This window comes from Pseudopipra pipra, chromosome 5, assembly GCF_036250125.1.
Source record: "Pseudopipra pipra isolate bDixPip1 chromosome 5, bDixPip1.hap1, whole genome shotgun sequence".
In the NCBI taxonomy this organism is placed as follows: domain Eukaryota; kingdom Metazoa; phylum Chordata; class Aves; order Passeriformes; family Pipridae; genus Pseudopipra; species Pseudopipra pipra.
Genome location: NC_087553.1, coordinates 18,075,383 through 18,092,792, shown reverse-complemented (window position 1 = coordinate 18,092,792; position 17,410 = coordinate 18,075,383). Strand labels below are relative to the sequence as shown.

The 17,410-nt window shown below is 44.0% G+C and overlaps 1 protein-coding gene across 2 annotated transcripts in view; it reads right to left on the bottom strand.

Annotated features, from left to right (window-relative positions):
* DENND2A (DENN domain containing 2A) overlaps positions 1-17,410 on the bottom strand; it is a 57,249-nt gene that overhangs the window by 12,953 nt on the left and 26,886 nt on the right. The window contains exons 4-14 of one of the 2 annotated variants that reach the window (XM_064654733.1): positions 17,188-17,315; positions 14,670-14,791; positions 12,124-12,321; positions 10,095-10,188; positions 8,807-8,857; positions 6,113-6,300; positions 5,287-5,396; positions 5,006-5,075; positions 4,304-4,381; positions 3,674-3,814; positions 1,500-1,648 (exon numbers count right to left, since the gene is read on the bottom strand). In XM_064654733.1, coding sequence (XP_064510803.1) covers positions 1,500-1,648; positions 3,674-3,814; positions 4,304-4,381; positions 5,006-5,075; positions 5,287-5,396; positions 6,113-6,300; positions 8,807-8,857; positions 10,095-10,188; positions 12,124-12,321; positions 14,670-14,791; positions 17,188-17,315 — 1,329 coding nt within the window. The remainder of the gene's footprint in view (positions 1-1,499; positions 1,649-3,673; positions 3,815-4,303; positions 4,382-5,005; positions 5,076-5,286; positions 5,397-6,112; positions 6,301-8,806; positions 8,858-10,094; positions 10,189-12,123; positions 12,322-14,669; positions 14,792-17,187; positions 17,316-17,410) is intronic. The other variant, XM_064654734.1, reaches the window with a different exon arrangement.

Genomic DNA, 17,410 nt, shown 5'->3' with positions numbered 1-17,410 from the left:
AGATACAGGGGTGGGAAAAAAAAGCCATCAAAACCCATCAAAATGCTTTCAATTAGAGATATTCTGTAACACACCCCATGTGTGTTACATACGTGGTGTTGTGCCATCATATAAAGATGTGATAGGAAAAGATCTGGTAAATAAAGGTTCATTCTAAACTGATGCCTTAAAAAAAACCCCAGAAGTTCCCTACTGTTTACTCATACCACCCAGCCCTCATGTTGAGATTACAATGTCATCTATGTCCTTAACAAATTTTCTCAGAATGTAAAATTTTTCCTACAGAAGAGGAGAAAAATATTTGAAAGCCTGTGATCATAAACTCTCACATAAATCATATATGTTACATGGAAATACAGCGTTTGGATGAATTCTCTCATTTTCAATGCAAGTCTGAATGCTCTGCATGAAATGTGTGGCTTAAGCATCCAGAATACTAAGCCTCTATGCATATAGTGTATCAGTGATTCTAAAGAAGCAAATCTTCCCCTTTCTGACCCAAGGCAGCTGCCAAAACCTGCAAGTAGCCAGTGCTCTCTAGATGCTACAGCTTCCCTCTCCCCAGCTTTCCTATTCCTGCAATGTGACTGCCTGAGCTCTGCCTACAGAGAGCCCTGGACCCGTGCAGAATGAATTTTTCCCCTTCACTTTCTTGTAGAAGGGGCCTCTCCATTCTTTGCCCCAGTGCTCAGTCCCAGAGCTGCAGGCTGCTGCCTGGAAGTTGTGAAAACAGACAGCTTAGGGGCATTGTACACTCCTGAAACCTGAGCGTGCTCTTAAGTGTCATTACTCATCCAGGCAGCTTTTCTTTCCCCAGCCTTGGCGAGCTTTCCTCCCTGAATCCTCAAGTGCTTCAAGGGCTGGAGAGCTGCCAGCCACCAGCTGCACAAGATCTTAAAGAAACCTGGACCCATTTTCATAATTTAGGAGAGCAAACAAATAAATTTTTAAAAAATCAAATTGAGTGGATTCAAAACAGAAGGGGGAAATCCTCCGCCTCACTTCCCCTCATCGCACCCTTTGCTTTCATCCCCCATAAGAAAAACATCTTTAGAAACCAATATTAAAATACAAGCTGAAAATTTAAGAAGATTTTGTGACATCAGGGAGCAACTCAGAAGGGACAGTCATCTCTGCCCAAGGCTTGATCCCTGGAAATCCCAGCAACAGCTCAGAAGGGAACACTGCAGCATCATGGAGCAAAAGGAGGGATTTTGCTTCCTTAGCACTGGGATCTGCTCTGAAACTGTCTGGAGGAAGTGGAATTTGGTTCTCCTTGGGAATGAGAAGCAGCACACATTTTGCAAACTGCAAAAATGAAATTATAGTTCATGGGCTAAGTTCCCCATTCCTAGGAAGAACAGCCTTACTCACATCATGACCAAGTTGGAAAAGAGCAGAGAGGAAAAAGAACAAAGCAGAGAGATCAGTTACTGACTGCAGTCTTCCCAGCCTCCCTTCCTTGGCAGCATTTTCTTTAAGGAAATGCAAGAGGGTACCTGAGCTTGTCTGCGATAAAGATCACCCTCCTTTCCAGCAGCAGGGAGGCAAAGACTCTGCTCAGATGCCGCACGCTGAGGGATGTGAACAAGGACTCAAAATCAACGTGCTCAAGCCTGGAGTCAAGAGGCCGCCGAAGCTCAATGACCTGTTGGGGACAAAAAGACCACAAGTGAGCTTTTGCTGCCCACCCAGACTTGGCAAGCAAGGAGCCAACAGGTATTTTCACAGCAAACAGGCCTCACTGCCTGTGCTGGCAAACACCACACAGCGTTAAGTCCTCAAACACAGTCTGTCCAAAGACCTCCCATAAATCCTTCTTCCAGATGAAGACAACCCAGAGTCCACTCCAACAGGCACAGCACGAGATCAACCACAAGTTCTCCCTACTGGACTGAGGACAAGGAGCTCTTCATAAGGAGGAAAACCAGTTTGTGTCCAGCTAGGAGCGGCTTTCAGCCTTTCTGGCATTCAAGCAGCAGAATATCATGGAGCCTTTCAAATCTACAGTCTGATTTTACAGCTACAATTCTTTTTTTTTTTTTTTTTTTTTTACTGCAAGAATCTGGATGCTTAACCTACTGACTATAAATTTTTTATATCAGTTACAGAAAAGAGCAGCCTGTGGGTATTTTTCTTTGTTCATATCTACTTAAATAATGCCTGTCACAGCACCTTAGCACTTCATACTCCTTATCTTACACAGATGCTTATCTAAATTGTTTTTGAAAGCCTCCAACACCACACATTTCATAAATCCCACAAGAAAATTACTCTAGTTCTGAACTACCCTCACCAACACCAAACCTGCAGCTGAAACATGTCAGCATCAAATTAGTTCAATTACTTGTTGTCACTCAGAACAATTGGTCACCTTCCTCTCTGTTGAAAGGTTATCACATGTCCTTCTTTGTCCTTTGTTTTCTATATTAAGCAAACAATTTTCTCAAGCTTTGCCTGTATTTTCTAGAACACTTAGTAAGCAGAACCACTCTTCTGGGGCTTTTTTTCTAGTGGTTGCATTTTCTGGAAAATGGTACTCTGAATAAATTTTCACTGATGCTGGAAAGCAGATAAATTGCTTTTATTTATTACTGCTTTCATTTATTATTCATCACTTGAAATTGCTTTCACAATGAAGGAGTTTGTCTAAATAATGCCACACTGTTACTTTTGCTCACTTTATGGCCCACTATACCACCAGATCCTTCTCTGAAGTACTGCTGTTCACTCAGTTACTATCCTGTCGTGTTAGACTACTCCTTTCTTCCTCCCAGCATTTTGTGCTTGACCATATTGAAGTTCACACCAAATCTTCAATCTACAGAATCACAGAATCATTTAGGTTGGAAAACACCTCTAAGATCAGTGAGTCCAATCTTTCACTGATCACCACCTTGTCAACTAGATCATGGCACTAAGTGCTACATCCAGGCATTTCTTGAACACTTGAACATGTTTCTGGAATTTAGGAGAGGTCACTTTGAATTTTAATCCCTTATTCTCCAGTGTGCCTGCAACCCGCCCCAATACTGTATTGTGTAAATGTGGAGTTTATTCCATCAACCAGATTATTAATGAAACATCAAGGATCCTAGACACAAACCAGCCAAAACATTCTCACAGCCTGACAGCACACCACTGGGACTCTGCTCCTCGAGTGCACATTTCTAACCAGCTGTGCATGTGCTGTGCAGTAATTTCATTTAGTTGGGACTGTTTTCAGTTGGGTTGAGGAGAATGCCCTCATGTAGTGCTGTGCTGAAAGCCCTCAAACACAATCTTTATCAACTTGCTCACTTTCCTCCCTCTCACATTTAAGGCATACACACCCAAAACAAAGTGTGTCCAAAACTACATTCAATTTGTCTCCCCCCATCCTCCCACAGTCCTTCAATGCTATAAGCAAAACCTCTCCCACTGTCCTCACACCACATTGTGCGAGATACAACCTCCATGCTCTGAAAACATCATTCTGAAAGGCTGCAGCATTAGTCTGGTGTGGTTTCAGGTAGTTTTTGACCAGAACCCCACAACCTATTCCATATGAAGAGGTGTTCTGTATTAAGGATGCTGGAGCGCACGCTATGAACCTCTCATGGTCCCAACTTCCAGTCACCAGTCCTTCGCTATTTGCTGGCCTGTTTCCCTCTCTCTAGGATGGGGTCTTTACCTCTGTTCCTGAGCCTGGCAAGAAGTTCTTGACTGTAATTGTCCGGCCCAAAGCTGGGAATGGTGCCTCCATGACACTCCTCATGAGAGGCTGCACCAGGGCTGGGGAAATGCCCCGTCTCTTCTCAACCTCATCCAAGATCTGAAATAAAGGCATGAAGACACAAAAACATGTAAATCAGGAAGAGGGAGGTAACACCAGGAATGAAGTGTACTGGCATCTGTGTTCTCTCTCTAATCCAGCATCGCTGTGGAGCCTTGAATCATAAGGAAGAAGGTAAAAGGTACAACTGAAGACCCTTAACTTCCTTTAGCAAGAGAAATGCAGCTCCAGTGAGGTCATTGGAAAGCTTACAAACTGTGAACTCCCCACCACACTCAGTCAAGACTGCACCTTTTAATCTCTCTTGCATTCTGGTAGTTCTGCTAAAGGAAGAAGGCAAGAGCTAACAATCTAGTCTTCCTATTAACTGCGTTTTTCCTAGGTTCTGGAATTAGCATGTGGTTGCCTCGCTAACAGCATTTCAGGCCTTTTCTTCAGCCATCAGCTTCCCCACTCTTCTGACGTCAGCTTCACTTTTAGGTCCCTCTTGACATACAGCACAGATTCCCCCTCTCTCTCCCCACTCACCTTAGAGAAGAGGTTGAAGCATCCAAGGCGACTCACAATGCAGTAAACTTCTGGGAGACGCTTCCCTTTCCCACTGGGCTTTCAAGACAAACACAAACACACACACAGAAAAAAACCACCAAGAAAATGTCAGAGTAATAACTACTGCAAAGATAGAGTGACCAGTCTCTTAGTTCTGCATCTCACTGGCTGGCTCAGAAAGTGGCAGACCTGTGACAGTATGGTGATGATGGCAACCTGGCTCAAACCCTGGTACGCTGGAAACAGCGTGGAGAAATAGGCACAACCACAGTATGGTCCCAACCTGCCTAAATTCAAAGACAAAGGCAGGGCAGACTGCTCTACAGAAACAACTCTGAGCCTATGGGACCAGCACAGGGTTAGACAACTGTCCAATAGCTATCCAAACCTAAGGGATACAAAGCCTGTCTTCAGCTTAGTGGTGAAACAACAACCCACGGTCATAATGTTAAGTGCTGGTGTAAGAAAAATGCAAGAGAGCTATGCCTGGAGAGGAGGATGGTACTCAGAGAGGCACTTTGGCACTGAACAGAAGAGAGCAAAGCTGCTCTGCTGCTGCTCTTTCTTTCCACACTGAAAGAGAAGAGCAGCAGCTTTCCACTTTCCAAAATAGATGCCAGTAACATCAACCCCACAGAAGGCTGCATCTCTAGGAAAAGATAAAAACCCAGGGATAATTACCAGCAGCCTCCTACAGTATCCAAATCGCCTGCTTCCATCTTCCCCCGTCAGGACAAATGAGAATGTTTCACTGCAGAAAAAGAAATCAGAATGACAAGATACCCATTACCCACATTAACAGTCTCTGACATACAAACCCAATAAACCCAAAATATTCCTGCATTTCCAATACACCCCTCTCAGGGCTCTGCCCAATTTTCTACTGTAACAGCTCTTGTACTTAATTAGGTTGATAGATAAATCTGTTTCTCCTGAATCAGGATGTAAAGTACAGTACCTACCTGGCAAACTGATGGATGGGGGCCCAGTCCTTTGCATCAGGGAAGCAAAACTGGGGAATAGCTTTCAACTGATCTTCTGCCTCACGCATGAATTTGAACGAGCGCTCAAGCTAGCAGAACAGAGAGAAGGAATGTTTCCAATTAGTCATGTGGGGATGGAATGACTTCAAATATTTTTCCTGTGACAAATGAAGAGGTGATGACAGAAGCTAAGCTTCTGCCTGGAAGATATTAAAATTTCTGTGATTCTGGCTCACCTAATCTTTAGATATCTTAAGGTACCTCTGTGCCCCCAATTCCACCAAGCCCCGCATCTGCAGCACCTGCCCCTGCTATATATTGTGCCTCTAATCTGCGACACAACTTCCAGCAAGTGGAGAGAGAACTGAAGTCTGAGGGGAGCTCTGGTTACATCCCATTTACAAATACGCTGTCACACTGGCTCTGTGTTTCTCCCACTCCTCGTTCCCTATATTGAGACAGCCTATTGACAAAAGCTGTGCCTTCCCTTTAAGAACACGTGTCTTCTCCCAACCATCAGTTTTCTTTAAAGAGAAAAGGGGGAGAAAGGGAATAGCTAAATAAAAGTCATAGCCAAGGGCAGGAAAAGATCTAAATCAGCTGCTCTTTCATCAGTGAGGGATATTATGACAATTCTATGGTGGTGACTGCAGCTCCTCTATCTTCAGCCTCACTGAGCACTGACAGAGCAGAGGGGTTACTGATATAACCTGTAGTCAACAGGGAAGCTGCAGCTTCTCCAGCTGTGCAAGTGCATCAGGCAATCCAAGACACATCAGCCAGACCTTCCCGACAGGCAGCGCACCTTCAGTGGGAACTGCTGGGTAACCTCAGGGACATAGGCAGCCCCAGCCTGCTTCTTGTGCAGCGACACCACGACAAAGTACTCGAACAGCTGCCTCTCTTGATACTCAATCAAGTCCCGTTCCAAGGTTTGGTACCGTGGGGTTTGCTTCAGGCGAGACTTCACATGCACCAGGCGCTGGCTGTGAGCTACAAAAAATAAAGATTGGACACTGTGACTTTGTCTGGCTCTTTGCACAGAGCATCAACTGAGACTGAGGGATAAACTTGAAATCACCTCACTGCGTTTGCTTTGTCAATGGCTGAGTAAGATGTGGGAACCATTTGGAAGATGCACTACAAATATCATCAGAGATGGGCCATAATCTTGTGCCATCCCCCTGAAGAGCTTTGGCAGCAGAAGGATTTCATGGATAGCTTTTACAGCTGAAGACAACCCAAACTGATATCCATATGGGACATGATGTAACAGATAATGTCTGGCCATTCATCCTAGCACTCATGTATGCAGTTTTTAAAGCCAGCACAGTTAGGTGATTGATCACCTTTGTTCAGAGGAGGCTGTGGGTAGCAATCCCCACAGTTTTACAAGAACAGTACTTGGGTCAGGCTAGAGCTCTGCTGTCTGAGTAATGCTGGGAACTCCCAGCTTCAATACACCAGATGGGCTGTAGGTTGACAACAAAAGAACGTGAAGAGAGGTGTAAATGAAAAATGCTGGCTCATGCCAGTTCTTCCTGCCTAAAATTAATCTCTCAGGGCCATGCTTCTACAAGTTCACCCAAGACAAAGGGAAAACAAGAAAAACTGCTAAGCAAGCTGTAACTGCAACACACACATGAGCCATGGGACAATAAACATTCCAGCATGGAAAGTAATGAAAAGCTGCCTGCTGAGAAGAGACCAGATGAGATTCCCTGAGACCATCCCCCTGCTTTGTTTTACAGTTGTATCCCAAATTAAATCTCCATGATGTCTCCCTTACCCCTACTACAAAAGAAAGAAAGAATTAACTACAAGCACAGACTACAGCACATTCTCACAACTTTGCTTTTTGTGAAGGCGGGTGGCAATGCAACATTTTGACAGCAAGAACAACCACAGGGATACTGCAGGAACTCCAAAGACATAAGATGTGTGCTTGGGAGACAGGGCTTCCTGAGAGATAGTATACAGATAAAGTATATAGACACTTGATCTTTTGTCTGGTAAAGTGCCACTTGTGGACTATTCCAGACTATTCCAGACAGTACAATTTAAAGCAATCTTGAGGTGCCTCTTAAATCAGAAAATGTAACAAACCCTGGACAGTTAAAGCCTTGGAAAGATGGCTTAGACTCCTTTCTCTTGTCACCTATTATGTTATTTGCTCTAAGGCTGCAAATCTTCAAAAGTTTTCAGAAGTGGTTTCTGTTTCACCAGGGACTTCAAAAGGAGCAGTGTCACAGCAATGCTGAGTGTTTCTGAAAAGCTTGCTCAAGATCTGCATTGTTTATATTCTGTGCAATCTACTAAAGATAGCAGAATTTTACTGCTGTCATCACGGCAGAGTTTGCCTTCAAAGATTTTTCCTTCCCAAGGGTCAGCACTTCTGGCTCTGACACTCAGTCTTATGATTTACTGTGCCTCAGATGATGTACAGTGACTCTCCAAGCAGAGGTAACTGGCTGGTGTGATTGGCCTGTTACATAAAACACACGAAGTTCCAGATACAAGAGACCTGCTAAATCATCTCCCTTTTCTCTTTAAAAATAGGAAAGTCAACAGTTCAACAAGGCATAAAGCAAAATACAGGTGTACTTAGAGCAAACAGCAAGCGCCAGAGCTCCTATTCACACTTAGGTAGACTTGCACAGCCATTCAGCCCCAGGTATGGATCTGGATATTGTTCAGAGTTCTGTGCTCTTGGATTTGAGGTGACTTAATTCCCAGCCACAGTCACTGTGAAACACAGGACGATGCACGATTCACTATGGCAACCAGTAACAGACAAGAGTTTGAGTCTTCCTGGCCACATCTACATTGTCTTTCTCAGCTAAATCTGAACATGGTCTGTACTTCACCATATCATGTTTCGAGACAGTTGTGAATGTAATTTCTATGCAATCTGGGCACAAACTCTGTCTCCCTGCCTCCAGGCAAGCCCAAGAACCTGTCGAAAGGTAGGTGGTGGCAGCAACTTTCAGCTTGATCTTACTAATTTAGCAATACAGATAAAAGACTTCCCAATGCAGACGAGAGCAAGAGCATCCAGCAGTCCTTGTGTGGGACGCTGTGTTCATAAAAGGGAGCTCAGTCTGAGGTTTCTTTTCTAAAAGCCTGAAAGAGAGTAAGGACTGGTGGCTTTTCTCCCTTGGTAAACATGTGATGGGTTTCTGAACACCCAGTCCCATACAACACTGCTGCTGTCAGCCTGGTCACTCATTTCTGACTCTGAACTTAGAGAAACCTCACTGACTACAAAACTCAGTGCAAAGAGCCTTGATGGGAGTTGGAACAGATGTTTGGTTTGGGCACCTACAGCCGTTTTCCCATGGATTTTCTTCTGCAGTATTGAGATCTTTGTCTTCTCACTGTGTTCTATGCAGAAACAAGCTCCTTCTCCAAAGGCAGCACACAAATGAGAGACCTCATCCCAGGAGGTCAGAGCACAATTTATCAGGAGCCATTTGCTCCCTTCACACATTTGCCTTACCTTTCAGCTTCTCTTCAGTATCACTGTCTGATTCACTGTTTTCATCTGTAACTAGGAAAAAAAGAAAGGGGAAGACGAATTAAATAAAATCTGCTTATAACTGTGTGTTTTTTATCACTGGCATGAGAAAGCCAGGTCTGGCAGCTTCAGAGGGAAGACAGTATAGGTCCCAAGGTTCTTGTTCTTTTCAAGGGTGCACATACCCACAGACATTTAACTTACCAACCTTGCTATCTTCCCATTCATTCAGGGAAAAAAACACCCAAACACCAAACAAACAACAAAATAATTTTGCACAGCCATAAAAGTTGCATAAAGAATAAAATGCCAGGGCAGTGTTTTATCCAAGTCTGTATAAGCACAACACCAAGGTAAAATACTGATTAATATGCAGTAGTTCATGGGACAAGGGACAAAAACAAGAAAAGAAACAAAAAACCCCACTATCAGACTGAATCTGACTCAAGGCCTATATGGTCCAATAATTTATTCTGTCAATGAGAGAGGGGTATAAAAAGTCTGGGATGCTTCCCCTGAAATTTCATATAAACACACCCATCCACCCTGTGGGTGTCTAGTCTTTATAAAATAGGATAAACAGTAAAAGTTAATTATGGGAAACAAATAGAGCTGGTGGTCACCTTTTGCTGGAAATTGGAGTGTTTTGGAAAGACCTAATTTTAATTTTTACAGAGATGAGACGTTTAAAAGTAATTGCTCTGAAGTATCCAAACGCTTTAGGCAAGCTGTTAACTGACAGTGGGAGGCTGAAAGTCTCAATCCTGCTATGATGGCAACAGTCCTACAGTCAACTCTCAAAACTCTGACTCCTAACTGAGGCTATTTGTTTATTAGGATGGAGAAGAAATAGGACTGTTTCAAAATCTACTGTCTTCTGTTGGACAGTTCACTGAAGTGACACATTCCTGCAAAATATTTTGATCTCAACAAATCAGACTTTTTGGACAGAACATTCCTCTCCAAAGCTTCCAGCCTATTCCAGAAATAAACATCAAAAAGGGGGGACATGTTTGGTGCGACCTATAAGGTTATCATGCAAAGCCATTGAATGAAAATGAAGCAAGAAAATCAAAAAACTTCCATTTTAATCGAAGTCTTAATTGGCAGAGGAACAGCTCTCATCTTACAAAAAAAAACAGTGGAAACTCCAACTCAGTTTGGACCGGAAGAAGTGTTAGCAATTGTCACATAAATCACAAAGCCAGTCCAAAGTGTAAGACAAGTTCTCAAAAAGTCTTAGATGTATCATGATTCAAAGTTCCTTTACCTTTCCCTGAATTGCTCTCTGTAGACTGCGACAGTCTCTTGACACGTTTCTTTCCCCTCCGTGCCTCATAAATGGCATTGATTTTCAACACAAGCTGCTCAGCAAACACACAAACAAACAAGGTTATTTTCCTCTGCAGGCAATAAAGTAAGTTAGAATTTCAGGCAAAGTGCTCTGTTTCCCAACTTTGGCCATATTGAAACTCTTCCCTCGATGGCCCAGAGCTCACAATTACCAGGATCCATCCTGTGCTGCCAGTGGCCACGCTCACTCTGGTACAGAAGTGGGCACAGCAGGAGCCCAAGGTAACAAGCCCTGATAAAAGGCCATGTTTTAATGCCTTCCACACTGTGTGGCCACATGAGCTTGACAGTGTCCACCTCTTCATACTGTGATCCACACTCCAAGGACCAGAGGTTCCCTTGGAAACCTGTCCTGGTCTGCAGGTTTGGAAGCAGAAAACTGGCTGGAGGATGACTGAAGAAACTGAGATGGGTGGCAATGTTGAAGTATTTTATACCAGTGGTTTTCTTTGTAAATCCTTTAATCCCTGGCCTCCCAGCTGACCAGGAGAGAGGATGTTAGTGTTGGGCATAGCTGGGCTCAGTGGCTCATTCAGTGCCTCTGGTCTCTGTTCATTCCTGAAGGGAAGGGGAATTGCAGCAGAACCATGCTGGGATTTCCCAAGAAGATCTGCTTCCTTGTCAAGGTCCCAGGCAGGAGCAGGAGGCTACAGCTTTCAGATTTATTTCAGAAAGTCTGTGATCCCTGCACACATGTCCTGAGACCTCAAGGTAAGACAGGCCCACCACATACTTGGTCAGGGAGCTCTGAATCCAAATATTTAAGTGTGAGGCAGGATAATCTGATGTGGAAGTACAGCCTCCATCTAGATGCCCAGCTCAAGTCTCAGGTCGATGTTATCACTGTCACAGCAAACCTCAGTTCTGAGCTTGGTCTGCAAGACTGCTCAGGGGCAGAGTCTGGTAAGTAAATCCTTGTAATCTTCTTTTCAACTGACATAAAAGTCACACATTGTGAACACACCGATAGAGCTCAAGCACCTGCACAGGTGTGTAGGCATATTGGGAAGGAAAACTTGAGACATTTGCAGTCTTTGGCTCATTTCTGAAGGGCTGAGGTATACAGAGAGGGCATTCAAAAATCAGGTATGCAAACATGAACACAGATCTGGCAACCAGGACACAAAGACCATATACAAACACATCCCTTTTTCCCCAAATGAAAACTCTGGGTTTGGAAAAAGATCATCACAGACAAACCCTGGTAGCCTCTGCTTGTCCAGCAAAGACTGGGATAAGCAACTGTGTTTTTATAACTGTCTTTGAAACATTCAATAGATAGACTGCTGCCAAACCTCATTTGGACTGAATACACATCCTGCCAGATTTGAAAGAAAATAAAATTGAAACAGAGTCATGCTGTATCTAAATATGAAGTAGGAAACACCGCTGCAGAAAATGTTTGTAGACAAGTCCTTTTGTCACTCAAATGTCAGTATGTTCGTTGCTCACCTCCAGTCACACCTTACCTTGAATTAGAAACAGCCAGTGCATGAATCAGACCGAGCAAAGAACAACAGATTTTGAGGAGGAAACAAACATACAACACACAGACAATTTCTGAGTGTCCTATCCAGGAAGCACAGAGGGAAGTATGATGGGGTATGTCTTTTGCAAAAATATTAACTGCTTTTTTTTCCCCTCTAACATATTTCAATTTTTATCCCAAAATTACAATCCTTTTTTTTTTTTTTTTTTTTTTTTGCTTATTATTTTATCTCTCCCAAAAATCATGAAGTCTCAGATTGAAAAATAACTTCTTCAAAACTTGCAGACATGTTTGTGTGCCTTCTCCTTCAGGCAGAAAGGGGGTTAAACACAAGTCAACAGCCAGGACAAGAGCAATATTGCAGAGATGGCACATTGGGAACTAAAGAAAACATTGTCTCATACTAACATTCCTGCCTGGAAGAGGCCAAATAAAAAAGACAAAGACCTGTATTTACCTTGGGAATCTTCCTTCTCCTCTTGCCATTCTGGGAGTCTCCCAAGGAGAAGAAGGTGTCATCTGGACTGCTGGGGGTTGAGGGAGGGCTGATTTTGGATGGTGACCCAGTCCCATCACGGCTCAGTTTCCTTATGTCTGGCAGTTTGAAACTCCGACGCTCCGAGTTTTGTCGGAAAAAAATGGGTTTGGAAAGCAACTGGAAATGAAGGAGAAGGAATGAATGATCACAGTACCTCATGTACCTTTGTTTCATTGCTAACTGTCACCACAGTAAATCCAGTGGGGTAGCCACAGCACTCAGTTGTCAAAACAAGAGTGCCCATAGATTTCTACACATGCAAGAAGCCCACCCATCTGCCTGGCTGGATCATCTTGACCATCTTAACAGCAACTTAACCATCTCATATTCATTCCAAAACCAAACACAACCTCAGGGCTTGGCCAAGAAGCCTTGCTCCAGTGTGAAAAAACATCTCCCAGGACTTGGGTAATCCAGAGGCTGGGATCGTAAACAGGACAAGGCTAACCAACCAACTGACCACAAACATTTGGGATAAGGAGCAGCTAGCCAGGAGAAACAGAGAAGTGAGACTGGACAAAAAGCACTGTCAGTATGGCTGTCTTTGACAGTAAGCAGAATCAAATATTTCAGAGGAGGGTACAGAAAAAGCCGTGACACACAATTACGGACACTGGTTTTCTCCTAAACTCATTAGCAAGTTCAATGGGAGTACAACAGTAGATATTTCAGTACCAGAGTAAAGTTCTTAAAGCCTCTGATCAAAAACAGCATCAGAGAGGTAGAAAGCTCACTTCCACATACCCTTCTCACCAGAAAGATGCAAACCACTTCTCACCACAAAGACTGTCAATAAGAACACTTTCTGTCATCTCCTACAGAATATCCCAGAGGTTATAACAAGGTTAAACTGCACTTTTTGTGGGCACTGTAGCTGCATTCCCAGAGGTTGTTATCTATATAGCACTAAGCGTGGGGGAGAGTTATCCAACCTAGTTCTGAACAAGTCACAGCAGCATTGTGACTGTAGCTGAGGCAGCACCATGATCTGCCTCCATCAACAGACACCCTCATCAGCTATTAGTCAGACCAATTAATTCACCCTGGTTAGCTCAGGAGTCTCCGGATGGTTTGGCAGAAGACGCTCAACTCACAAAAACACTTGCCACCCACAGAGAAGTCACAGGTTAAAATGAGACTGAAGATTCTCATTCTGCACTAGTGATATGAGCCACGGCTGAAAGTCTGTGCAGAACCTTTCCCCTCACTCTCTAGGCTGGGCAGGCTCTCCTGCACGATGCACTTGGCGGTTTTAAACACATTAGTTGCCAAGAGAGCTGCAGCACTTCTTTTCTGAGTGATGCAGATCATGGCTTTTAGATGCCAAAGCACTGTAGTGTAACACGATCACTCCCGTTCAGCTCTCTCCTGCTGGGAACCATACCTATGGTGAAAGGCATTCCCATGCAACACTGCAGCCCCCTTTTGATAGCACATGTGGGAAATCAGGGCACACAGGTGATTATAAAGCTCTCTGAGGGAAATCAACTCCATCCTGACACTCATATACATAGACCCTTGCTGCTCCAGATCTAACTAACAGCAAGGAGAATGGATTGAGAACCACAGAACAATTTTCACTTTAAAGGGTTGAATTATCCAAAGAAACCTTAGGTGCTGATTAAGCTGGTTGAAAAAGAGCAACACGTCAAGAAACACTGCACATAAAACTTCTAAAAATGTTGGATAACAGCTCTAATAATAGTTGCAACTTGGAAAGCATGGGAAAACCCTTTGGTTAGGAAAGCTGTGTTTAGATCCCTGCTATCCACTCTGAGCTCAGCTGTTGCCAAGATGACTTCGCCTGTCATGCTGTCCCTGCTGTTACAGGCTTGGACTATCTAAACAGACAACATGAATCCACCAAAACAGCCTGGGAGGCTGAGAGCAGGGATGGCCTTGGTAAGCCCTAAGCTCTGAGCAAGAGCTGCCAAACAAAGTTTTACCTCTTCTGTTGGTTGCACAGACAAGGAGGACAACAGCGCCAGGCCGTGCGCTGGGTTGTGGTGGGAACACCCTTCTAATGTTGGCCCTCTACCCCAGGGACTGGCATTGCATTACTTACCAGCAACTCATCTCATCACAAGAGAGTAAAAAATGCATCCTAAGGGAGGGGCTGCAGAGGCACCTTGGCATCAGCATGGGCACACTGCCCACTGACACTGAGCCAACACTACTGCAGGGCCCAAGCACTTAAATGCCCTCTTTGAGGGGAGGAAGGTTTTCCCAGCCTTACAGGGAAGGCAATCCTGGAGAGAAAAAAAAGTGAAAGCCAGCAAACCATTTGTATAAGGGAAAGCTGGGGTTTTCTTTACTTCGCTAAAGGACAATCTCACTGCACTCCGTGGTAAAAGACAAAGGAAAAAACCCTGACATGATGAAAGTGTCCACTTTTTCCACACAGGACCCGGATTTCACCCAAAATCTACTGAAGCAGGAGAGGTAGCCACTTAAACCAAAAGTACCTTAGTGGGAGTCCCAGGTACAGAAGAGGTGGGGGATGCTGGGAAGGTCAGGACACATTTCTTCCCCAAACAGCGGCTGTTGGTCTCAATGTCTTCGTAAGGGTTTTCCTTTGATGGTGGATCTGCCGCAAAAAGCCACAAGCAAGAGACTGTAAGTGCAGAAAATCTTTGAGGTTTGCCATAAAAATCTGTTTGGGGATCTGCTGGCCTTCTCCCACCTCCCACATCAGACATAAAGACCTGTTCTCAAGCATTCCTACAATTGCTTCATTCTCTCCATAGCCCTGGAAGTCCAGCTGCTTGCTGGACAGTGTCCAAACCCTGACACAGGCACATGCAGCCATAGAAACATATCACAGATACTACATATGGAAAAGACCAAGCAAGTCCTCAAGTTCATTTTCCCCTCTCCAGAAGAGCTGTGAGGTTCTCATGCACACTGGTAAATAATTATATTTCCTTCTTTCCACTCTTCTGCTTAGAATTGCCCAAATGAAACTCAGAGCTGAAGGCTAGCATAAAGGTTCTCTCTCCTCTGTTTAAGCTTCACATTTAGGGGGAGTTAAACACCCCTATACCCTCTAAAGTGATAACCTCTGGTCATCACTTACTTGGGGCTGAAGCAATGCACTGCTCTTGGGCTTACTGAAGAAAGATTTAATCCACTCTCTGAACATGGATGTCTATCATACAGCACAGGTTTTCAAACACATCTACCAATCATGGGTGCTTCAATCTCACATGCTGCATTTCAGAGAGAGGGAATGGCCATTCAGTACTGAAAATATACTTCAACTGTCATGTAACTGGGTAGATTGAAGAAAAAAGAACAAGCTTGAGTTCTGCTGCCTGGCCCATCCTCAAACTGCTAGGCATGTCCAATCAACTTCAGTCTAGAATAAAGAGCACTGTTTCCCTCCTTTTGACAAATAAACCTTGTCATTCATCTGCCTGGCACAATATTCCAGGTAAGCAGTGGTGAACAGGTGAAAAGATGGTGCAAGAAGGAAATCTGTATGACTTGTTATGAAATGGAGTAATTATCTCAACAGCTAAACCCTCCCTAAATCACACATATGAATGTGTGTGCTTGCATGCCCTTTTGGACACACATGATTATCTGAGGGTCAGCACTAAAGTCCTGTGGCTGAAGTCTTGGTTCCCCCTCCATTGGTGTGATTTTCACATCTTGTTTGTTTTGTGGATTAAACTTGTCTGTGGTCTTGTGAAAAACAAAACTGCAGCTTTTTTTGAGTTACCCCTGTCCACTCCTTTTCCCAAGCTTCTATGGTAACACCACCAGGATCACAGGAACCAATTAAAGATCACTGACTCCAGGCAAAGCCTAGACATGCAGCAAGAAAATTAAAAAACAAACATACTCTATTAGCTGACAATTACCCATAACTTTGTTTTCTTCTAATCTTTGTAACTGAAAGCTGGAGGGGAGAGGAATTTCAGGCTGGTGTTTGAGTTCCCTGCAAGCTTGGGACACAGGGGTGTTCTTGTGTTTGAATAGACGGATTTGCCTTTACAGCCACTCTGTAACGCTATCCATGTTATTCCAGCTGACAAGGTGACCCTTACTCAGTGGTTTCTGAGACCTCCCATCATGCCCCAACATAAAACCCCCCCAGCAGCTGCTTGGAAACTCCCTGTTCCTTTGGCCCTCCAAATAAAGAGAAGAAAAAAAGCAAACACAAGGCCCTTAGCCCCAGAAATGAGGCCGACAGCTTCAAAAATGTCAAAAAGGATGGATTGGAACTACCTTGTCTGCCATCAGTCCCAAAGGAACACAATTCCCTTCAGAGACCTTTCTCATCAAGTATGATCAGATTTTATTCATATCAAAATAATAGTGCCTGGCCTCTTCCTGAGAAAGAGCAGCTCCTCCCATGCTGAACAACACAGACCACCTTTGTAGGACTTCAGCTGCACGGCAAGAGCCGATGCACCCATTTTTCCTGTTCTGTTGAACTCAGCCAAGAGCCTTACAGCTACAAAAACTCGTTAAGGCTTTTTCAAGAGGGAGGCTTCTATTCTATGTTCCATCAAAGGCCATTAAAAAACACCATCTCAATTTCAAAGATTGTGGGACTTAGCTTCATAATTGCAATGGCACCTGAAGCCATACACAGTCCTATTCCTGAGCTGTGGAACTGACTTCAAGGCTATGTTTTCAGACTGTTCGCATTATCTCAGCAGTGACAAGCTCACAATGGACAGATCAGAGCTGTGAGAATTAATCGATGGGACAAAAGGAAGGCAGAGGAGAGAAACCAGCAAAAAATAAAAGCTGTTTCCCACACGCCTCAGGTTCACCTTTGAAGCTGATGAGTTTTGAAATATTCCGTCCGTTTTTCTTATTACTTGCCAATAATCTGCATAAAATGTGTCCCGGTTTACATTCAGACAATAAACATACTTTATTCAGCACCTCTGGTGAATGCTGGTTGACCATGAGTCTCAGTGATTCAGCATTAGCAGCTAACTTCCCTTCCCTGTCCAAAGTTCCTACCCAGGATGTCCTCATAGACGTTCTCCTCAGATAAAGTGCGTGTGAGGGCCAGCTTGGTCTGCGCGTACCAATCCACCCGGCCGTTCTCAGACGATGACTGCAGCAAGTCTTCAAACTCATAGGACTTCCTGCACCATTGATGGGAGAGGAGAAGGAGCAGAGAGACACAGTTAACCAACATTTGTAACCAAATTACAGCTAATTCACTTCTCCAGCGTGCCAC